At 43.1% G+C, this 24,875-nt stretch overlaps 1 protein-coding gene across 1 annotated transcript in view; it reads right to left on the bottom strand.

The window, feature by feature from the left end:
* BMPER (BMP binding endothelial regulator) overlaps positions 1-21,748 on the bottom strand; it is a 146,061-nt gene extending 124,313 nt beyond the window's left edge. Inside the window, 2 exon segments of the mRNA XM_042888263.1 lie at positions 20,880-20,965; positions 21,637-21,748. Coding sequence (XP_042744197.1) covers positions 20,880-20,965; positions 21,637-21,748 — 198 coding nt within the window.
* Positions 21,749-24,875: the final 3,127 nt, after the last annotated feature.

The raw sequence follows: 24,875 nt of genomic DNA, 5'->3' as shown, positions 1-24,875 counted from the left end.
TAGCCTGACTTTACCCTGTACTGTCAACCACTCTGGTTAACCCTAGCTATAAAGACAGAAAACAAATACTTGAGGTTTTTTTTCAGTCAAATTTTGATACTTGAAATTCCTGACTGAAATTAGCCCTCTGAAGTGACCTCTGCCTGTAATTAGTAGCTCAGTTCATTAAGAGACACAGGTGGACGTTACTAGATGCAAGCACCCACCTCACCCAATCTTATGACTTAATTAGAGACCAAAAAATCAAAGGAGAAGAAAAATGTAAATCATAAAACTAAACCACGCTTTCCAGTCCTTTTCTTTTGTTCCCTGTGGCCTCATTCAAGGTGCCTGTGGAGGATAACACACAGCTTTTATTACACTCCAGCCCTTTGTCTAAAATAAGAGGTTTATTTTCTTCAAAGTCACTGCCTGATCTGATGGGAGCTATAAAGGCTCTTCAATCTTATCAGTGTAAATGAGGAATAACTCCAGCCAAGACACTGTGAAATCAGTAAGTGAGGATCTGGCTCTAAATTGCTGCTCAGATGAAATGCAGCTGCAGTGACATGAGCTACTGTGAAGAGGCAGGTCACTGCTAGTCACCAATACGTGCTGGTGGCTCTGCATTCCTCCAATATTGCAGAGCAAACATACATGCAATGTAAACAGTCTAGTTAGAATGAATTTATGAGAATGCTCCAGTTCTGGGTTGGCACAAAACGGTTGCATCAGCAAGACTGCCTCAGCAACTTCTTTCTAGTACACAGGGTGAAATTCTACTTTTCTTTAGGTGAACGCAGTGCCCCTGACTTGGCTTTAATTCAGCCCGCTAAAAGACAGCAGAAACAACTTTACTGAATCAGCTACATACATTCTGTATTTTGAAAGGTTCTGATAAGATCTAATTATCTTTAGCAAAACTTTGTCCAGTGCAAGATTTAAAAAGTGTAGTGGCACCATTCCCTCTATCTGCAGGACAGTCTTCGGCATGGTGAAAGTGAATTCGAGGGAAGAGCAAAATCCGTTGTGCAATATGTTACTTTGGAAGACATGATTGACCTAGCTGAGGCATATCATGGACTCACTGGATGTATGACATGTTGTGTCCCACTAGGTCAACCTAGCTGGGTAGAATCCATGTTATAGGGCTTGGCAGGCAGCTGCCCATCACACTCCCTGAGGAAGGAATCACTACTGAGGATGAAAGAAGAGGAAAAGAGATCTGTATAGCTTTTTGATCCCTCATTCCCAGAATGCCCTGAGTTGAGCTGGGAGGCACTCACAAAGATCATCCAAATCCTGGCTCCACAAAGGACCACCCAAGATTCAAACCTGAATGGTTTGTCTGAGTGTCCAAACACTCCTTGAAAACCAACAGGTTTGAGGCCATACTCCCAGGGCAAATGTCTCCTGTAGCCCAACTTTCCAGCCAGCTTCTCCCCCTTTCTCCCAAGCGTGGACTTCCTTGCCCTGCCCTCAGGTATATCCTGACATGAGCATTCCCTTACAATCCTAAGGATGAGCCCAACACATATTTAAGCAGAAGATGCTTGCTAGATACTGTCCCTAACTTTAGCCTAGGTCACTTAAATAAGAAATAATCTCTGCCAATAACAAATTTGGTGCCATTGAGCCAATCAGTGAGTACAGCTAAATTTGGATCTCACTCCCCTTACCATCAGCAATACTAGTGGTTAAAGCCCAAACTCCTGACCTTCAGTACAGGTGAGGATCAAGTAACTGGAACAAGAAAGAAAAACCCAGTGTGAGTCATAACCTAGCTATAGATGGAAGATTTTGGAGTTCATGACCTGGCAAAGAGCACAAGGGCTGTTTTACGTTAAGTAGCTATTCCAAGTAAATCACTTTAATTGTTCATGGTGCAACTAATTCCACTTAAAAAAAAAAAAAAAAAAAAAAAAAAAAAAAAAAAAAAAAAAGAAAAGAGAAAGAGAAGAGTAAGATCATCTTTGTCCTATGAAGAAGAGGTTACAGCCTCCTGCCTACAGGACCAGCTCTGTGTGCCACAGGTAAGCAGAGGCAGTCCTTTGCCACCAGGAGAAAGGCAGCCAAGCCCTGAAGCAGAGTGGGATTTGCAAAGATGGTGTTCCTCCTCTGCAGCTGGTGTTGCAGGCAAGCAGGAGGTCAGAAACTGGCCTTGTCAGATGCCACCCCAAAGTTCCTAACTCCCTGTGCAGGCAAAATGTGGAAACAATAGGCCAGAAGATGTGGAGGAAAGGGTTAATACTGTGCTGATCCAGCGTAGGACAGCAGCAGCAGATAAAACAGGGCTGGTAAATCATTGTTTAGTCTATTGCAGTCAGGCATTATCCACCGCAGATCTCCCAGGCCCACAGGGTGTAAAAGTACAAGGATAAAACAAAGAGCAATTGTCACCAGCAGGTATTTTTCACACTGTCATCCAAAACACTGCTCTTAATGCATACTGTCCATCTGCTCGTTTCAATTTTGTTGCCTCCCTCCCTCCTGTTTCACAAGGGCAAAGCAGGCTGCAAGAGCAAACGGACTTCAGCAACAAATCTTCTCCTTCCAAATGCATCCCCCTGCTATCCCCAGTAATCATAACATAACATTTCACTATTTGTCCCAACCATACATTTAAAATGTTGCTAGGTAGCTGCATGCAGGAGCGCTGCATTACCAAACCTCCATCTGTGTTGTCAACAGCACCCCTGGAGTTGTTGAAAGCTCTCAGACAATTTGATTTCTGCTGTTCTTAAGAGAAAACTTCTTAGACAGCAACATTCAGAAGCCAACAGTTATGGGAAGGTGGGGGATTTTTTTCCTTTTGTTTGAAGGACGTGCACTCTGGCACCAAGAAGTGCGGAAGAGACACATGGCTCATAAATACATAAACCATTTGCTAAATCAGAAACCTGGGAGTCAGTCAAAATCCATAATAGGATCCCAAGATTCATAATAAATAACTTGTAATTATAGTCCTGCACCGTAGTTATTTTAAACAGATGGCTTATAGATTCACATCTGGGTGGTTTTTTTTCCTATTTTTTAATTTGGTGCTCAGGCACACACACACCCACACAAGGGGAGAGAACATTGCAAGAGATCAGCTAAGGTTTTTGTTAGTGTTGGAAAAATATGTATTTTCTAAAAGAGATCAGGCTGATCCAGAACTATGCTGCCATGGCTGATGCAACTCCCCACGAGCACCTGGTAAAGGACTTGCACTGGAATTTGGGGTTCCCTCAGAAGGGAAAATTGTAGGGATGTGCCGCAGCATCACCCTGGGCTCCTCCTCTGCGCTTACAGAACCCAATAGTGGAGAAGTTGCTTTTTAATGCATCTGGCAGAAGACCAGAAAGTTTTGCCAGGTGCCTGCATTTCTCCCCTCTCCCACACTCTGCCAGTGGGAACCAAAGATTTCTTCTTGAACCTGGCTTGCAAAGGTGATGCCAAATTCCCATATGAGAGAGGTATATCAGCTAGGGCTAATACTGGTGGTGCCACTTCATGTTGCCTTTATTGCAATCCCCTCTCAACATAATTTGTTCAACTTCCACATACACTTCATATTTTTACCTTCCAACAAAGGTCTCTGCACAAAGTAGCCCTGTCTAGTGACAAAATATATCAGACTAAAGGCATTAAACTGTGAACTACAGTTAAATAAGATGCCAACATGAAAAAAAATATATATAAAAAAAAAAATCAACAACAAAACCAAACAACCAAAAAAAAAAAAGACCCTAAAAATAAATCTGAATATTTGGCAAAGACCTTAGAGCAGATGTGTGCCAAACCACAGCTTGGAAGCTGCAGCCAACTTTTACAGGGTTCCCCACTGGGCTCCAGCCGGCTCACAGCAGCCACCAGGAGGATGGCTCTTTTCAACCTGGATGTGGCTTGGAAGAGATAAAAACTGGGAGTCCGTTTTGTTTCTTCAGGGCTGCACCCGTCAGCAGTACTGCAAGCCCCAGCCTTGGCTGTTGGCCGGCTGCGGAAGGCCAAGCAGATGTGGATTCTCAGGAGGCCAGATTTCCATGTAGAAATTCAGGGGTCTCTTTTTTTTTCTTTTTTCTTTTTTGTAAATGTGTTTAGAAGACTAGCACTGCGTTTCTGATATCCCGAGGATGTCGAGGGTTCATACTGAATAGGCTAAATGCTGCTTAAATTTTCATTTAACCAAAGAAAGCGATAGAGAGCTTGTTGTAAAAGCAAGAGGAACAGATCTGGTAGAAGCAAGAGCTACCATTAATGGCTAATCCTGAAACTGTTCACTTTTGACCACTGCTCATCGCAGTACCACCAGCATCTCATCAGTAACACTGATGATACTCCTCCTGAAGCAGTCCAGAGCATCCTGAAGCATCCTGCAAGCAGAATAATCCTCCAAAACAATAACAATTTTCAAACAATGGTGAAATCTACCCCCAGGGAATTTGGGATGGGGCTTTCCAGTGTGAAGAAAGTGCCATTTAAAACGAAGGAGGCCTGCGTGCTTCAGTCACTATGGCACGGTGAGGCACAGTGCGGGCTGCAGGAAGGTTGGAGCAGGCCATAGCCTGGTGCTGCCAGCTCTGCCAGGCATCGCACACAGCCAGGGCAGCCTTACAGTGCCCACAGAGCCATGCTCACTCCACATAAAGCCCAGGGGCCAACACTGGCCACAGGCTCTGTCCCTCAGCAAAGCTGGGGAGCGCAGGCTCTGCACCCATTTCATGCAGACAGCCTCGATATCATGCCAGCTTGAACTCGAGAACAGGCTCAGGCACGTGCATAACTCATGCTCTAGACAAATCCTGAGGCACTTTCTGAAAATACTACCCCCGTTCTTTTGGCACTCTTGCCTGGAATTTCACATCTCAGGGCTCATCTGCAAACTTCCCTGCAACTGGGGAAGCTGATCTAGCAGGAGGGACCTGCAAAGTACTGTGAGACTGCTGTCTGCAAGGATCATTTCTCCACCTGAGCCGGAGCTGTGCAGTGCAGCCCCAGGGAGGAGACACTGCTCCCCAGGGAGAGCTGTTTGCAGGCATTTCAGACCACTGTCAAGGGGAGTGACAGAAGAAAGTCCAATTTCCCTTGTTTCCTTGCACAAAATCAAATTTCCTTGCTAAAACAAAAATGGTCTACCATACTAGATGTTCTTTTAAGTATGGGGTGGAAAAATATTCCTCTATGAAACAGTGACCATCTTCTGTAAAATGATACCATTCCTTTTGTTTATCCATGTAAACTCACAAACACAAAGAGACACGCTTCACCATACAGAGAGAAGCCTTATTAAATATAAGCCTGTTCTCCATTTCAATGGATCTATTCAGAAGGGTGCAACCAAACATGTGCTGCAGTACTTCCTGCCCTGCCCACAGTACAACACAACTACAAGTTCAGCACAAACTGCATTAGACAGATGCAAATGACAGCATTTCATCAGGAAAAAAATATGTCAGTGCAGATGACAGAGCATCCTTCTCCTTTTTTTAGGAGTGCGCACAGTTGCCTCTGATTCACTCGTTCATCCCTGTAACCTCTTTGGTTTATCTGCCTTAGTTTCAAGCTCCATACCACCATACACGTGGAGCAGGGAGAGGGCTGCAGGTCTCTGTACTGGTACCAGCCACTGACTCTCCAGGAAATGGGATTAAAGCAAAGGTCCTGCTGAAAGATGACACCGAATTTCACTGCAAATGGATATTTCTCACCACTGAGACAAACACATTAGTATGTGCAAATCATTCAGGACGTATCACTCACAACTCCTTCTAGACTGAACAGATTTTTTTTTTCAGTGTTTCATGATATTCACCAGCATGAGGAAAGTGACCTCTGTGGCTCGCTTCAATCCTGACATTCCCTGACAGCAGCCTGCTGCACTATCACTTGGTGAAAATGAAGTCCTTTCCCCTTACATTTGCTTGCATTAATGAAACAGCATAGGTTGCAGCTGGAATCAGAGTCCTGTAAGATCAAACACTGCCTGAGCACATTGTAGGAGCAGGTCTCTCCTCCAATGTGCTTGTCAACAAAGCTGACACAGCTGGATTAAATGACCACAAACGCACTTTAAGTCAGAAGGAAAGCCAGAACAGGATCCAGACCTCCTTGCTCTCCGTCTCCCTGTTTCCACCTCCACCATTAAGTGTCACCTAGGTCACCTAGCCTTAGAGCTCATTAACTATACAGATGAAGGCAAAACTCTTCGAGTGTCAAGAGAATAGTGTGTGATGTACTTTCAGCAACAGAAGATGCACTCTTCAGAATTTCCCAGTAGCTTACACTGCTGTTCAAAACACTATCCAGTTTTCCAGGAGTCAGGATTCATGGGAGGGCTACACTCTGGGGTTCTTACAGAGGACCTTTGCACTTCACAATGTGTATGCATTTAAAATTCACACCTTTTTTCCCCTTTCTGTGTTTTCAACAATATATATATACATATATATATATTTGTATTTTGTTCACAAAGAACTCATATTAATTATGAAAACCAGCTAAAGCTGATGTAAATACCTAAGAAAAAGAGTAGTTATAGGCAGTACCTGTTTCTTTAAAGCTCCTGGTGGATACGTGTACCTGTGCTGCTAGAAAGGATTGTGTCCCACTGAGCTCATGCTTTGCCCCTCACCAGACATTCCCAGTCACACAGATGAGTCAACAAAACTTTTCAGATGATCACAGCCCAACTCATTTTGGCAAAATGAGTGATCCTGAAAAGCGTGGTCGAAACCCAGCCTGGCTTCTGACGGAAGCCAATCAGGCAGATATATTCTCCCAGAGAAGAAAGAAAAACAAGATGTGCCAATGGTTTAAAAGAGATGGTTAAACCATGTGAATTCAACAGATTTTAGATCAAGCCACTATGTCATGCTCTACCCTGTCTCAAAAATGAACATTAACCTAGTTTTGTCAAAAGAGCCTCCAACAACACGCTACTTATTTTTCTTAACTATTTCCATCCTGGTTCTATAGTTTATGTCAATTTAATTTTCCAGCAGATTGATTGCCAATAAGAGAAATGCAAAACCACAAAAACTGGAAGGAAAAAAAAACCCAAACACACCAAATCTAAGTCCATCAGCTCAAAATTCCTATTTTTGGACGAGTTCACTGTATCTCTTGCAAGCTGAATACTAACTGATAATCATTTCTTTTCTATTAATGTAAATTAAAACTTGACCTGAAAATTATTTTAAAGAGGTGTGAGGACTGATATTTTGTAAAAATCATTTCATCGTATTTTGATGGGCTACATCTACAAATCTATGCTGTCCAAACAACAGTTAGCTGTCATTGTATCTTTACTGCCTTCTGTGTCTGAAGTCTGCTTACTCAGCCTTTACACGGGAGATTTAGATAGTGGCAAATATACCGGTCTTGGGTTTGAGCCTGTTCTAAAAATGTTGAACAAAGCAGCCCTTGAGGCAATGTACTTCTTAAAGGCTTTAAAAAGCCCAATGGGCCTCCTAACTTTGCAACAAGTCATATCCCATGAAGAAATTCACTTCTGTACAACACAAAAACTGAGTTAGATTAAAGAAAAAGGAAGAAAAAAAAGCAAGGTCCCCTGCTGCTCTGTCTGGCCAGAATCATGTCTTTTACTGCCCATATCCTCTAAAGAAACGATGCTCTCATGATATATTACCCTAATACATCACCAAGTGACAGTTTTCTCATGATACAGTATCCTCAAAGATGTGATGCATGCCAGAAGCAGCAACAGGAGATCTTGGATGGGGAGGGGAGGTAAGGGAAGGATTTTCTGTTTTCTTCCAAATTTTCAACCTACAATTTATTTTTTAATGTAATTTTGTCAGGAAAATCCCTGTCAATCCCAGCTTCATAATCCAGAGGACTCCAAGAAACTTCGCTTTCAAACTGGAAAGCACCAAAAAACCCCTCTTCATTTAATTGAAGCACGTTTTGAACTAGGACCAAAATGCTTGAGGAACAACAACGAAAGAATAGTAGCCCAAATGAAAGCAACAAGAGTCTGTTCTCTATTATAAAATTATGTAGGCAAAAAGCCTCAGGACACTGGTGTTTTAATGAACTTGTAAGTAAGCTGAGCACTGACCCCGCATTTGTTTTCTCATGTGATCTTGCCTGTGCTACATAGTGCTGGTATTTGGGAAAAACAAAAAAAAAAAAAGAAAAAAAAAGGGGGGGGGGGGGGGAGAGGGAAGAAGTTATTCAGAAATAAGCATCATTTTGGCCAAGACTTGTCCAAAGTGGGTGAGAGTTTTCAGGGTCTTTTTCTGCTGCCTTTAGATCGTGGGGCTCATTCCTTACTGCTGCAGCTGCTGTGCACTATCAGCATTTGGGAATATCTTCACCCAGTTGGTGCTAGCGAGAGAGGCTGAGGCCATGGGAAAAATGAGTTAGAGAAAGATATGCCACAATGATGTTTTATGTGACGCATCTCTTTTCTATGAGTTTCTGCTTTAGATCCACTCAGATTTCTGAACACAAAGGTTTACTGCTATAAGAAAGACAGTGGAATAAGCTCCCCTTTGTTGTGTCCAAATTGGCTTTGGATTTTGGCTTTCAAAGCTTCAGACAACGTTGCAGTTACTAGGAGAAAAAGCACGTTTCGACTTGTGAACCAAGCAGAAGTGATATGGAAGTCATTGAGAGGAAACAAAAAGTCAAAGCTGTCAAAGTCACTTTCGCAGTCCTTTTGCTGACTTTGACCATATTTTGCGGCCTGGCCCTTGCTGCTTTTGGGCGAGATGTAGCAACCCTCACTCACAGCCCTGCTTGCTCAGCCGCATGACAATACCATTGCCATCAATTAAACCACCCACATGAGTTCAGGAGGTTTGAGCTGAGCTCCTCAGAGCAGACACATGCACAATGCCCTATGTACTGGGTAGACCCAGTTAATTAAACAGTTATTTTTAAATATGGCTCTGGAAAGAAGTTTGCTGTCCAAAATAAGAAACTAGTATTGCACAACTACTTTCTGCTTGAAAAATCCAGTGGTTAAAACAAGTTTTTGCATAATTTTTGCCCTGCAGGGATAGTTCTCACTTCTGAAAAGCAAATTCCCTTCTTTCTGTTTTGCACATGTACATACAAACAGATCTGGGGATGTCCAAAGCTGGTGAATCTTGAATATAGTAACACATTGAATAGAGCAATAGATGCAGATTTTTTTCTTGGTGTATGTCCCTCTCATACCTTCCTTCTTGCACTGCTGGAAGTTTAAAAAAAAAAAAAAAAAACCAAAAAAAAAAACATTCCTGACAAGTAAATGGAGCTGACATTAGAGTGAAGCCATGAGGTGAATGGGGTATATGCAAGCCATTTGTCATCTTGACAAAGTGATTTTCAGTCACCGGTGGGACACTTTAAAGACATCTGAACAGTTGGCCTTGACCACCAGCATTTCTCATGGCTTATAAGGAGCCCCATGGGACAAAGAACACAACCTGTTTTGGAAGCGATTCCTGCAGTGGTACCTCTTGATAGATGTAATAAAGGCAGTGTGATATATCAGGTGCCATTAAGATCTTTGCTAGCAGATTATATTTACATAAGTATGGAGTGCAGATAGCATCTTGTTAACCCAATTAATGAGACTCAAATGTCAGGAAAGGGATTATGACTGGCTGGAAGTCTGAAGTGCTAAGAAATGCAGCCACAGATGACTTCATTGTGTGAGACAGCACTGTTCCCTTTGAAAAGCAAGAACTTAGGCAGCAGCACTACTACCCAGGCAGCCAGGAGGAAAATCACAAGGGAGGGGGGAAAGATGGCCCGAAACTCAAAGGTTTCACACCTTCAATGTAAGCAGGGCTCTTTATGATGAGAGACTTAAGTGCCATGTAAAAATGAGAACCTGAAGCTGAACTAAAGAAAACTGAAAAGCATTCTCCTGAGGTCTTAGAAATTTAAGATTTTATTAACTGTACCTTATTCTGCAATAAGAGAAGGCCCTCGTCACCAAGTTATAGCCTAGTCTGGGTTGGAAAAGAAGCAACATTTCTTCCATTGTGTCCACACTTCTCTAGCCTAGAGAAGATCAAGATATTTCTTGACCATAATTTCTCCATCAATTGCTCTTGATGTACTTTACAACAAGCTCTTTGTCTTCCACAGTCTCAAATCACTAAGCTGTATGACACAAGAGGAGATGCTCCAGTCGTCCATTAGTGACTGACTGCACGTCAGAGCAGTGAACCCTGAATGGCAAAGAATGAGGTACTGAGCCCCAAAACACAGTTCAGGGTCCAGCCTTGCAGTCAGTACCTCCCATCATCTCTCTGCTCAGCATAATGACTGTAAGAAATCTTGTTCTGAGTTGTCTTCTCAGTGGAGGAGATAAGACATTTAGAGACTGCTGAAGACAACAGTGCAGTCTAAGCAGTATCCAGTGTGTTAACCTAAACTCTTTAATGGGAGCAATATCTTATGTGCTGTCTTGCATGGACGAGGCAATGCCCACCAAACAGACTGGGGCTGCTTACTCATCTCTCCAGCTGGATGCCTTCCAGTGAACCTCCCTTTTGTTGTAGATGATTTGCTTTTTTTTTTTCTTCCCTTTTTTGGCTCCCACCTTTGTATGTTTCCATGTGGACTGGTTTAATTATGCCAAGAAACCTGATAACATCAAAGATATAAATTCTATACTAAAATGATTATATACAGATTTAGGCACCAAAAACACACCCCTCTTGTAACAACATGTACATAAAACCACTCTAATTTTTCAGTACCATGGCCTAGAATTCCAGATTTTTTTTTTTTTTTTATTTCCACTACAGATTGATTTTTGAGATTTTGCTTGAGGATTAGGAAACTCTGCCAAGTTAAATTGGACATACACAGCTATTTTTCCAGAAGTTACACAGATTGCATGCTTCTTCTATTTCCTCACTGTTTTCTTGTCAAACAAGCTCTGGTTCAGTATTAGTGCATAATGTTACTTCTCATACATCCACATCAGCAAGCTTCTCCAGAAGTGCTTAAAGTGTTTAGATCACAGACACACTCGGCCCAAAGCACACTGTTAGAAAGGTTTCTTGCATTGCCACACTGAAAACATTGCAATGCATAATTTCAATTGTGCAGCCTTTTTTTTACCCACTGCTTTTACAAACCACTCATCACCACCCCTTGATTTACAGACTAAAAGCTTGCACGCTTTGCATTCTGCCCGTCAACATAATCTTATTCGGCCACACTACCCAGTTCCTTCCTGCTCCAATGATTCCCAAGCAGCACAACATGGAGGTGCTTTACTAAATGGCACCATCAAATCTTAACAAATCCTTAAAGCCTGCTTTGTCAGCTCTTTTGCAAAAGATGCCTCAGTTGCATAAAGCCACTCAGACAGCAAAGGAGGAGACAATTTCAGGACATTCAGCATCTGTTGTTTTTCAGCCACCGAGAACTCGTAAGATAAATCTGAAAATCAGATGCAAATGTATGACTCTAAGCAGACATCAGAATAAATCTGGGTGGTTTCTAACTCTGAAACAAACCCAATTCCCTTTGGAGCCAGTTGGATATGTGAAAAAATTTTCTTCTCAGATTAAGTCATTAGAACATACCACCCATGGAAGTGGTGGAGTCACTTGGAGGTGCTCAAGAAATATGTAGATGTAGCACTGAGAGACGTTCTTTAGTGGGCATGGTAGGGATGGGTTGATAGTTGGACTAGCTGACCATTAATCTTTTCCAACCTTCATGATTTTATGATTCTATGAGTATAACTGAATATAAAGACGCTAGGAATTATTAACAAGCACAAGCTTTTAACCAAGGAGTTGTCAGAAATCTCTTCTTCCTGGACAGAACTCTAGGACGCATCAGTATGTATCCTCCTGGGCAAGGAGGAGTGCAGAGCTTCTGCTTCTATGCCCCACATAACATCTCAGCTACAAGAGAGAAGGTGCGTACATGCAGCTCTAAGGCAGAGTTAATCTGATTCAGTCTTTAACACTGAAGCTTTGAGAATATGTTTATTTATCATGGGTACTCCAAAAACTGGGACCTCAATTGGTCAGTGAAAGTGCCAGATCTTTTTCATCCATTTTCTAAATACCATTTCATCACACATCCATCTTTCATGCTCACAAGAACTAACAGACTTCCAACACTAATGCTATTTACTGGCTTCCTCAGCAGCACTTCATGGCACAAATATACGCCTCCCTCCCTGAACACCACAAAAAACAACACAGAAAATGTAGACCATAGATAGGAGGTTGCTGTGTAGAACAGGTGTAGAAATGAACATAAGAACACCTAAAGAGGATACAAGCCACAGACAGCACGCGAAGACATGTTATCTTTTCGCTGAGATAGCAGTATGCAGACCTAGTCTAACAGCTCAATTCTGAGCACTGTCTGAAGTAAGAAGATTCCAGATATGGAGGCAAACTGAAGGAAGAAAAGCAGAAAGAGAAAAAAAAAAAAAAAAGGCAAAAACTGGAAAAGAAGTGAATTAGGAGGGACAAAAAAAAAAAAAATACAGGTCTCAGAAAGTAAGCAAGGTCAACTCCTGAGGATGACAGAAGGGCAAGAAGGGGTGAGGCTCATATTGCACTTAGAGAGCTCAGCACTTGATTCAGATGGATGCAAAATGGTGCACAAAGCTAAATCTGACAAGTGGTCAGACTGGAGATTTTTTAGCTGCAGCTTAATGCATGTGATGAAGAGGACAAGAGGTCTCAGAGGAAGTAATTACAGCAGTTACTAGGTACAACATGAGCAAGTACCAGCATGATAGTCATTTTAATAGTAGTTTTACAGGTAAAAGGTTTTATACAATACTGTTGGTTTTGTTGTGGGTTTCTGGTTTTTTTTTTTCATAATGGCCTTTTATTTGACCGTAAGCTCAATATAATAAAGGTTGCATTTTCATTTGATTTTTTTGGTTGTTGGTTAATATTTTTCTTCCCTCAAAAATTCCTATTAAAAAATGATGAGGGTATAAAACCAGATATTTTGTGGGGAAAAAATATCTATTTTTATATACCAGCACAAAGCAGAACACCAGAAGTACTGACACTGTGAACCATTCACTTACAGGACCATAATTCTTAAGAAGACTGTTAACAACTCAATGGAAGAAACTTGAAAGCTAATAAAAACTATATACAGGTAACTGTATGCTTTTAAAATGCCATTCTGATATTGGACCAGCTCTTTAATAATGTTTTTCTTATTGGCAATAAAAAAGTGCCTTAACTTAGACTGATCCATTTTGCACTTATTGTAGATACATTCCAAAGACATTTGCAATTTATATTACATTTTTCCATTTAGTTTATGGTATTTTTGTGCCCTTCATACTTTTCTCCATATTATTTATGCAATTTAAATATGTTCTTTTGTATCTGAGCTCTCTAATCCATTAATTACCGCCAACGAGAATCTCATTTTCATACTTGGTGCATTGGATCTTCATCATTATTGCAATGACATATCACCAGCACTCTTCCAGGAGGGTTTTGCCAAGAACTATAATCAGTTCAGCACTGTGTGCATATGTCTGCTTGCTCGATACAGCTGACTCTGTGTTAGAAATGTGCAAGCAGTGATTTCCTCACTAGCCCACGTGGCCTGAGAACACCATGATATAGCTTCTTCAAGCCTGCAGATTTCCACAAAGGCTTAATCACAAGCTGTCACACATGACTGCACACTGTGCCTCCAAAATAAACGTCACGACAAAACATGAGCTGAGGGCACAGATACCTATTTAGGGATGTATAAATCTCACCCACAGCGTGGGGGTTTGGAGAGATTTTTCTTTGCTGTAGCTCCAGCACCTCTGGCTGGACACCCATCAGCAGCTGGAGCCTCTCTTCCAACTGGGTTTCACACAAGTCAGAAATGCCGGCACAGGAACACCGAGCCAGGCTCCTGCTCAAAGAAGGACTGATGGCAGCACAGCACTTTTTGATCTGAAAGGAATCTAGCCTGCAGGCTGTGGGACTGCTCTGGGATGTGAAGTGATGTGCAGCAAGTGGACTTCAAAAGAGCCACAGATGGCACAGACCCAACATGCTGCTATTCAACCCGTATTTGTTCCTCAGAAGTGAAAATTACCTGGAGATGTTACACGTGGTGCTACTTGGCCAGGGTGGCCTTATCTGTACACAGGACTAGGCTGACTTGAACACTGCCTCAACACTGCTGTTGTAAACCTAGAGGAACAAGTCAGAGTCACCATGTTCTGCCATCAGCTAGTTATGTTTCATTCTCAGATGAAAGTCTCACCTTATGCACAGGTATTGCATTAGTTAAGAGCAGAATCTACCTGAATTATTTTTAGGAGAGCCTATCAAAGCAATCACCTGTATAACAGATAATTAACCTGCTTTGGCTCTCAATTCAATTCACTTTTCACTTGCAAAACTATCTTCATCTACACATGCTGCTCCTTGGTCTCCCTATGGAAGTACGTATTGGACTCCAAGTTGCATCAGACATGGAGTTTTAACTGGTTTTTGTTTTCTGGGTTTGTTTTTGGCACTGTGGTTTTTTTTACCTCCTCATTTAAAAGATGTCATATACATCTGTATCTTTTTTTTTAAATCGGATAAAAACTAATAAAGCTTTCATCATGTTGGGGCATGTTTGTGTTCCAGGAACCCTTCAAACATTGATCAAAACAATGTTCTCTTTTGCAGTAATACGGGGCTGAAGACAACCAGCACACTACCGTATCTTAGGCTATTTTTTTTTGTCTTTTTGTTTGTTATTTTTGTGGGTGAAAAGAAAGCTGATTATATTATGCAGTAATGGAGACCAAGAGTATTTAAATTGAAAGAAGATGCAATCTTGGTAGATTCTACAGCTGATGTATGTAAACTCTTGAAATTATATTAAATAAAGTAGGTATGAAAGAAATGTTTGATGATTTTTTTTTTAAATGTGCACTTCTCCACTAGAAGTCATCTGGGCTGCATTATACCTTGACGCAACAACAATTGAATCCTGATGTACGAAAACACTGCCATCTTCACTGAACATGTGTCAAACACTTGCTCTCAGGCTAGCTTTTGAATTGCATATTGTGCCACAGAAATCAGCTATGTTATAGGTAAAGAATCTCAGCAAATCTAGCAGCTTCCTTGCTTTAGCCCACAATGTGGAGTTGGATCTTATTGGGAACAAGAAGAACTGGGACAGAGGTTCTTTCTTCCATTTTTTGGTTTGTTGCACTTGGTTTCTCTATTCAGTTGGTTCAAGCTAGGTAGAACACTAGCTCTTATAATGAAAAATTTAACATAATTTTTTATGAGCAAAGGTCAAATTCTACATTGCGCGTTTGGATTTAAAAGCGGAAATTTAAACTACAGAATGATGTTTCTAGCTGAATAAAACTTATGCCAAGCAAAACTCTGATTTCTAGTTTCTTGGGCTCCTGTCTCCAAACTTTTCTCAGATTTCCAACACTTGGTTATACTTTCTGGCTCACATTTATTTCCTTCTGTTCTGGATTTAGGCGATAAAAGGTTGAGACATATGATTACCACTCCTCAGGTATACTTGGCAAATTTGAGGCTCAGGCATGAGGAAAGGGAGGAAAAGTAGGGGGAATGGCACTGTTTTAGATGTGGCTTGTCAAGATCACCACTGGCATTTATCAGCTGTTTCTTGACACAACCCACTTTGTTCTAAAGTATTTAGGAAAATAAAATACAATCCTTCCTGACAAAATAAGAGTGATTTCCTGCCAAACTGAGATATGTTCTTGTGATGTGCAGGATATCACTAGCTCAGGTGCACTTATCTATTTCCTTGCACTTCCTGGCTTTTCACCTATCTCTTTCTACTGGCATTTTTGATCCACTCATTTTAAAATTACATACACCCACCACTGGCCAATGAATAGGTCATTCTTGGATCCCTGCTTGCTTCTGGCAAGATGCTCAGGGTTCACATAGATGATGATACACGAGCCGAAAATGGCACAGCTTTCCTCACCACCACCCATCAGCACTGTGACCCCCAAGCTCATCTCACCTTCACAATAGCACTCAAAGTTTAAATCAGGCTAAGGCGATCCTGGGAGGTTTTTACATTTTCCTCCTAAAATTATACACAGGCTCTCATTTCACCCATTTCTGTCGGGCTGTAGCATTTTTATGTCTTTTCCACACATGTATATTTCTTGAAAGCAAATGCTATAATATCAGGTGTGAGACTACTTCTATTTTGAGTTTTAGATATCTTCCAGCCAAAAAGCTGTACCAACAAAAACTCTCTTGCACTTGGTCATTTACTACTGTACCGAAGTTGAACTTAAAATATTCCATGCCTATTTTATATGCTCACACCCATATAAAAGAGATGCAATCAAATGTTCCCCCCAATTCTCCATTAATAGCATTTTCCTCTTGACATTTCAAAATCCTCAGAACATATCTGCGCTACAAACTTACCAAAGTGTGGTAAATTTTCACATTTATGAAGTTCTGTTTCTACATAAGACCAATTCACTCAGGCCTCTGCAACCCTCAGAATAATACTTTCACATCTGAAATATTTAAGTCTGCATCTGAAGACGTGACATATTTGGGTCCCCCCAAAACTTAATAAGCGTATAAAACCTTCTTCTGCATTGAAATAAACACGCGTTTCCACGGATTTGTGAGAATATTATAGAGGAGAATTTTTGCATTAGGTAGCCTAGATATAACCCCAAGCAGGGTTATATTTATTATTTTTTAATATTTATATTTAATAAATTTTTAAATTTTAAATTTTTAAATATATTTAATAAATATTTATTAATATTTATTATTAAAACATCTAATACCTGGAATAAAGAATTAGTTTCTTGAACTGAATCCATATAGTTCCATTATGAATATTATTAATGTTATATATTTTTACCTCAAATCCACGCTCACCCTCTCGTAAAGTGCAAGTGAAGTGAAAGTGGATAGTTTTGTAGTCAAACCATTAGACAAAGAGTTAGGAGACCTAAGCTTTCATCACAGTCCTACAAGAAATTGCTTGTGGATAAACTACAACCTCTCTTTGACTTTGATGTTTTTCTATGCAAAAAGAAAAAGAAAAAGATAAAAAGCTCACTCCTTGCAGTCAGCTGTAATTAATGATCATTTCTTTGGAGATCAAATTCATTCATGTTTATTAAGTGCTTAGAGATGATTAGCTGGACAGCAGTATAACAGCACTGAAGTGTAATTGTAAAAGCTCACTTTGAAACTATTGCCTTGCAGATGTTTAAAATGACCGTTTTTAATGGGCATTATAATGATAATAAAGCAAAGACTTATAGATTGTAACTTTGGGGCCTGCAGATTTTGATCTTGTTAGTACTTAACTGTAATGAGTAATCACATTCAATAAGTAAAAGTAAAAAAAAGCTTTATTAGCCGTAAGTAAAGTGTAAAGCTTAAAGTGGTTTTATTAGTTCTCATCCTTCCTACCAGAAAATATTTCTAGGGCTTGTAACTTCATAGCAGTTTAACAAGAGAAGGATGACAGGATCCTCTTGTCCTGGTATCCTCTGTATCACTAGCCACAGACTATCATCCGATTACTTCTGTGCTGAATTGCACATCATAACTAAAGCATACTCCCACATTATCACTTGAAAACATCACAAAAGCAACTTCCAGCATTATCTGCAATGCCTTGTTCTGCTGATATTTCTTGCATACAGAGCTACAGTGTACATTCACACACGCTCCCAGTTCTGACCTCTGTTCCCTTATACTAGGAGGCAAGAACCAGGACGGTTCTGTGCACTCCACTACATTTCAGTATGACAAGCAAAGAAGTCCACAATAGTGTTATCTCATGGTGGACACAGAGCCTTTTCCTTAGAAAAATATTACCTGTACTTGAGAAGTGAATGATTTACTATGTGCAGCATATGAAATCCAGCACATGTCCCCCACTCTGAATTCCCTTATCACTACAACTTCTCTTTTCACATGTTACAGCACATGCTTACAAATGAACTCATCTCAGTTAGTAGCTGCACTTGGCTGCCTCCAGGAGATCCTCAGTGTTCAGTCCTCAGGGTTGGCAACAGGCAGTGTTGCCAATAACTCTCAAATGGCACCTACAAGCTTTAGCAAAGCAGCCCCTGCCAAAGTCAGTGTCTACATTATTTACTTTGTTCATGTTCCTGTCACAAACATCAGCCTGCTCAGTCTCCTACAGTCAGTGAGAATAAACAAATTTGGGGTTTTGGACTTTGTAGCAAGGCTTGTCAGTGTTGTATGAGAAATTGCATTTGTAATTTCTCTTTGAAACCTTTGTTGCATTATGGCAACATATTCACAACCTTTGAGTTTCTAGATTCTACCACATTTGCTCTCAGAGTACTACATCTTCCTTTGCCCTCTTAACCTATTCAGCCTGTTAAGAGACTGTGAAATGAAGACTGCCTTGCTCATGCTGCCTCCCTTCTTCTGCCTTGCTAGGATGCAATCCTGTGCACTGCAGACACGATCTGCAGAGTCAGTTCTGTCACTAATCATTTGGTTATTTGGTTCCAGCATTTCAGTTCAGTCTTCCCTCATTAGTGAGATGGGAAAGACATGGAAAGACTTTATTTAGATACTCCATTCAGATTTCCACAACTTGTGCAGTTCTTTATGACAGCTTGAAGCTATGGAAAGCATCACTGATAGGGGAAAGCTGTCAGCATTCAATCCAATATTTCAGTTACCTGCTTTCTTCTTGGTCTTAAGACAAGTGCCCTTTGTCAAATAGTCTGTCCTCTCTGGACAGCAATTCTTTCCTTCCTGGAACAGCTGATTAAGTTCTCTTCTAAGTTGCTCTCTTCTTAAGATACAGACATAGATCAGGTTTATCCTTGTAGAGGACGATAGGTCTTCCAGAGAAAGTTCCTCACTGAATCACTATTAAACAACTGATCTTTCTAGTTGGGTGGAAGGAAACCTGGTTCTCTTTTCCCTCCTGGTAACAAATCACCATATCACATCTTTTGTTTCTTATCTCCCCAGACCTCCTAAAACTGATCTTTTCCCTTGTGGTAAGGCCTGAACAAAGATTTCAGCAACAGCCTGTCCAATAAGTCACTGCTTGGGATGCTGTACAGTGTCAAAGTCAGTATCTCCAAGCTAGTCTCATTCTCCTCTATCTGGCCTCCTGGCTTCCCAGTCAAGAAAGAGAGATCACATTTACCCTTTGGCAGAAATGAAACAGAGCATCTCCAATGCAGCAACTTTCTAGGCATCCATACTAAGGAAATGTGGTATCTTACTTCCACTGAAGGGAACCAAGTGCCCTCATTCGCCATTTCTCTAAAATATGCCCCAGTAACTGCAAAGATTTAGAGTTCTTATATCCAGTGTTTTTTGCACTTCTTCATGTTCATGCACTAAAAGGGTGCTCATTGATTTAATAAGCCAAGGTCTAGAGAGATCTATAAATATAAGTATTTTCCCCTGCATTATTGCCCTCATGTCCAAGACTGAACTTCTGCTCCTTCACAGATAAATTGCTTCCTCGCTGGTTAACACCAGCTTCCATTAGCAAGAGTGGTGGCAGACATATTTGGGAAGGTGATCCATGATAAAACACAGCTTCGTGTCTTTTTTGTTTTCCCTTTGATTTCTTTACTCACCACATCCCTTACTCCTCCTTTCCCCACACCACTCTGTTCAGAAGAATCAATAACTTATTCTTTATCACTATTAGCTAAAAAGTTATCGCTGGGCCTCACTTTAAATCTACTGGAATCCATGTGACATACATCAAACTCAATGGGCTTAAGATCAGGTTCCTACAGTTGCCAAAATTGCCTTCTAAAACTCAGCCTGAAACAATTCTTTAAGTCTTTTATAGGGTTATAATAGCGCAGGCTAATGCTAATCAGATTTATAGCAGTAATAGAAGTGGGGGGGCCTAGAGATTTCGTTCCTAAAGTAGAAAACATTCTGTGCATTCCACTACTCAGTAACTTCCAAAACATAAAGCACAGCACTTGCTGGTCTATGCTTCCCTTTGCATGCAACAGCACATTAAGGTTTATGGCTTTCTCTTAAGTATGTTGTGCAAAGTTTTATTTAGAATAACTATTTTTCAATAACTCCTAAGCCTTGGCGTATCCAGCTGAATTGCTCCCAAAATGCTCAACTCTGATGTAAAGTTACAAGGAAATGGGATGTTTCTCCCCAAAACGTGTATTGGCACAAGACATTATGAACTGCTCCATCTCCAGCAGGGCAGGCAGTGCCATCCTGGAGCAAAGCACCAGTACAAGCATCCCTTGTCATCTGATCCCAACATGTAAAGCAACCAGAGAGGCTGTGGATGCCCCATCCCTGGAGGTGCTCAAGGCCAGGTTGGGTGAGGCCCTGGGCAGCCTGGTCTAGTATTAAATGTGGAGGTTGGTGGCCCTGCGTGTGGCAGGGGGGATGGAGAGGGAAGGGGAATGAGGTCCCTTCCAACCCCAGCCATTACCCTTTGGCAGAAATGAAACAGAGCATCTCCAATGCAGTAACTTTCTAGGCATCCATACTAAGGAAATGTGATTCTGTAAAAGCACCCTGCAGCCTCCACCTCACACCCAGAGGAAGCCAACCTCATGGAAGCTCAAAGCAGCAACATTTCTTACCCCTGCTTGTCACCCTATTTGCTGAGCTACACCAAAGGGTTCTGTGCACACCTCCGACTCCTGAAAGCATCTCCAAATTCACACACCACACACAGTTTTGCAATGACACATTAAAGTCATGTCTAACTTTGTGCCCGAGAGTTTTAAAGTCAAACCACCGCCAGATCAAGGATTGGGTTACTTTCCATTAGCTCGGTGCTGAGATAACCCCACGTTACGTAAAGGCAACAAAGCTACCTGAGGTTTGATTACGTAAAATATTCCCCCCTTTGTTTTGTTACTTTTAGCGCAGGCCTGAACGTTCTTATTATCTGAAATCCAAACTTACCAGGCAAACACACATTATACAAGGGTTGTCTGTGATAAAAGGTATCTGGAGAATTTCCCCTTCATTTTCGCATTTTGCAATGGATCCTGAAAGAGAGATAAAAATTAAAAATATTGACGTATTTCAATTCCCCCAGCTGGTTTTGGGTGATGACTTGTCAGTCTCACTTAACCCCCGCTCCATTCCTAGCCTTCAAGTTTGGCCCCAATTTGTCCATTTTGAGCAGGTGAGCATGCCAAAGGGAGCAGAGAAGTGACTGTCCCTTTATTGGTGGCACAGACCCAACTTGCTCTGTGTCCCACTTATAGCTTTTTCTTTTCTCTGATGACGTGTGGAGAATAATGAGTACTCCACGCAATGCAGGACGCCTCTGTAATGACAGATCCAGAGCTTGTTGAAATCAGCACAAAGCTGGGTGTTGGACCAGGAGCCCTGCACAAGCGTTAAACCGAGCATCCTCCTGGCGCCTGACAGCCAATTGGCGACGGGGCGGGAGCGAGCGGGCTGACTGTCAGACGGAATCGAATTAGGAATCCCTTTATGGCCCTATTAGCCGGCACTGTGTCACGTTGGAATCGCTTCCCACTCGTGCTAGAAATTGATTCGCGTTTCCCTGCGCGCCCCAGAGAGCAATAAAGTATAATCCTCGAGGGGAAAAGAAGAAAAAAGAAAGCAAGAAAAACGGAAGAGGGGGAAGCCCATCTTCTCCATTCACCTGCCCCAAACCCGCTCTCGCTCCCGCAGCCCCGGCCCTTACCTGTGAGCAGGGAGGAGGCCGGCGCCCCAGGGAGGCAGAGGGCGCCCAGGAGGACGGCAGCGGCCGGGACGAGGCCGGGTGTCCCCGCCGGGCTCCCGCTGGACCGAGGCATGGTCCCGGGCTGCGAGCCGCGGGTGCCGCTGCCTGCGGGACGCCGGAGCCCGCGCCGACCCCCGGCCCTGGGTTACGGAGTGTGGGGGGGGGGGGGGGGGGGATTGGGGGGAGGAAGGGAGATGCCGGCCCGCCGGGGAGTCCCACCCCGGGGAGGGGACTGCGGGTGCGGGGAAAGCAGCTGTCAGCGCCGGCCCCTCGGCCCCGCACCCCCTCTTTCCATCACCCCCCTCCCCTGCCCGCATCCCTTCTTATACCTTCCTCTCCCCCATAGTCCCTCCTCCAGCACCCCCCGGCCCCACGCCGCCTCCCCCCGGCGCACACACGCGGCCGCGCTGCCAGCCCGGACCCCGCTTCCCCGCCGGGAGGTGCCCGGCCACTCCCTCCCGGCCCCGCCAGCACCGCCCGGGCCAAAGCGGCGTCGGGGGCTGCGGGCGGGGCGGGGAACGGGAGGGTGGCGAGGAGCAGAGCAGGAAAGGTAAAAGAAGGCCGGGAGGAGAGGAAGCTCGGCTCCTTGGAGGGGTCCGCTGTTCGCGCAAAAGCAGGTACTTGGGCAGGGAAAGCCGCTACCCTCGGCTCACCCGACAGCTAGCGGCCGGGCCATTCGTGCTTGGGGACAGCGAGCGGGAAGAGGACAAGGAGGGGGGACGAGCGGAGCAGGCGGGGAAGCGACTGCGGGGCTCTGCTCCCCGGCTGCCGCCCGGCCGGCTCCGCGGAGCTCCCCTCTCCGCTCCCTCTTTCCCCTCCGCGCTGCCGGGGCCGCTCCTATCGCCTCAGCCGCAGCAGAGCTCCGGCAGCCGGAGCCCAGTGGCTGCCCTGGCTGTGGGCTGACGGCGCCCTGCCCAGACCTGCGCTGCCGAGTCTATCCTTGCCCGGTAGGTTCTGGTCTTCGATCCCCCTTTGCTCTTCCGTCCGTAAGTCGCCGTTCTAGACGCGGGCACGGCGTGAGCTACGGGCGCGCGCCGAAGCTGAGCTTCTGCACGCGAAGCTGCACTGACGGCGTGACCCTTCTGCTACGCGGAGATTGTCCGGGTTTGCTTTGCAACTCGTTTTCCCTCCACGGTGCTTTTTCACCGGGAGAAGCGCAAGCTCGCAGAAATAAACCGCTCTGGTGACAAAGCTGAAAGGTGCTTTCGGATTCATTCGCGTTTGCACGGTCTTTCTCTGGGGAGTGAATGCGAGCTGTTCTTTCAAGAAAGCTGACAGCAACTGCAAATCAGGTGCGGGCAGCACAGGACTGCTTTATCTTTAAAGGCATTTGCTTCCCAGTCAGACGCAAGACTTGAGTGTTCGTTGTTAGAATGAAGCCCGGCAGACCGCTGGAAGCTTGCAGCACCATTGTGAGATGCAGGATGCCCACGCCTCACTTCCAACATCATTTGTCACACACCTTTATAGTGGAAAACCAACGTCCTGTGACGGGACCACAGAAATCTTGTATTTGTCAGCCTGTCGAAATCGCTAGCAAGATCCCTCCCAGTGGAAAAAGAAAGCCGATTTCTTTTCCTGTTGCACAATATCAGTCTGAACAGGTTGAGCTGCATAGGCACATGTGATAATTTTGATGCCGTTAAAAGAAGCAGCTATAAAAAGAGGGAATTTTGTATTCCATGGAAATAAAATTGGGAGCAGTGCCTAAGTATAATGCATGAAACTTTAATGTATTTATTCTGGGAAAGGATTCACTGTTCCCTTTATTTCAAGATAAATGAATCTGTAGAGGTACATATTAAACACTGCTCCAGAAGAGATTCTCACTTATCCGAATGTTTTTTTTCCAATGGAAAGATGTACTGAAGCTTTTGGCAAACTGACTCTTCCTTAGTTCTCTATCTGCAATTGGTGGCTGCGTTTCCCTTCTCTAATTCCAGCACAGCTACAGTCCTTCTAGAGCAAATGCCACAGAAAAAAATAAAAAATAAAAATAAAAAAAGGCTCCAATAATTTAAGTGACAATTCCCACAGGAGAGTACTTATGTCACTGCGTGCATTGAGCCTTCTCTTTGTGATGGTCTAAAATTCATTAAATATTAATGCTGCCTGGTGTGAGAAACATACAAATCAGCAGGGTGCCAAATAGCAATCAGGTATCCAAATAACAGCAGGGAGCTGATAAAAAATACAGTTGCAAAAGGTTTGCATCTGTCAAATGAAGACAAGAAGGGACAGCAAGCGAGCTTCACACTCAATTCCTGCCATCCCTCATTCAGTTTGCAAGTACGAGAAATGGAATCATACCTAAGGCAGTTGTGCAGCAAGGCACAGGGATTTGCTGCAGCATCCCCAACACACTGCTTGGCCCCTAACTTACCTCTACAACAGCATCTGCGAGATGACAATACTTTGAGTGCTCCCTGGGGTGCGTTTGCTGGGTCTGTGCCTTTTGCTGCGGTTGCTAGAGCATTGGGGTGAGGGATTTGCCCTGTCCTTCATCGTTAGATGCACCTGCTGATGGCACTGTGGGCCTCCCCCATCCACAGGTGCTGGGCAGAGTAGCTTGCTGAGGGCTCAGCTCCCCACCTACCTCTCATCATGGAGCGGGGGAAGTGCTCATGGTTGGGAGCAATGCCGATGCTTCCTGGCATCGGTGGTGGTGACACACTACAGGGAATCACTCTCTAATTTTAATCTCTCACAAAGTGAAATCCAGCGCAGGAGGGAACCACGCCATCCCAATCCTCCCACCTAAAGTTTCACTCATTCAGTGGTACAGTATGAGTTTTGGCTCAGCTTTTTACCTTTCCCTTAACCTTTCTCCAAAGTCTATCACATCAGTGGTATGTGTGTTTTTTTTTCTTGTAGTAATGTCACATTAAGCACAGTTCCAAAGGTTTGGGTATTATTTCTTCTTGCATCCATGTTTGAATGGATATTTACTTTTCCAAGAAACATTCAAAGCTGCGGTAACTTAGCAAAGCCAGAGGATCACACTGAAAGCCATGTCCTGCTGTTGGACACACACAGAGGCTTCTGTTGTAACTGCTGGCATATAACAAAATCACATGTCGTCAAAATTCTTACCTCCTTTGTATAAGCATCACACAGTATCACTTTGTGTTGAAGGGATACGTTCATTAGTTTTGTTTATTGGTCAGCCCGGGTTCATTGATGGAGTGCTAGCTGTTCAC

The sequence above is a fragment of the Lagopus leucura genome, unplaced genomic scaffold (genome assembly GCF_019238085.1).
Source record: "Lagopus leucura isolate 7727_CA_CO unplaced genomic scaffold, USGS_WTPT01 Super-Scaffold_100157, whole genome shotgun sequence".
NCBI lineage: Eukaryota > Metazoa > Chordata > Aves > Galliformes > Phasianidae > Lagopus > Lagopus leucura.
This window is presented reverse-complemented; position numbering and strand designations above follow the sequence as displayed.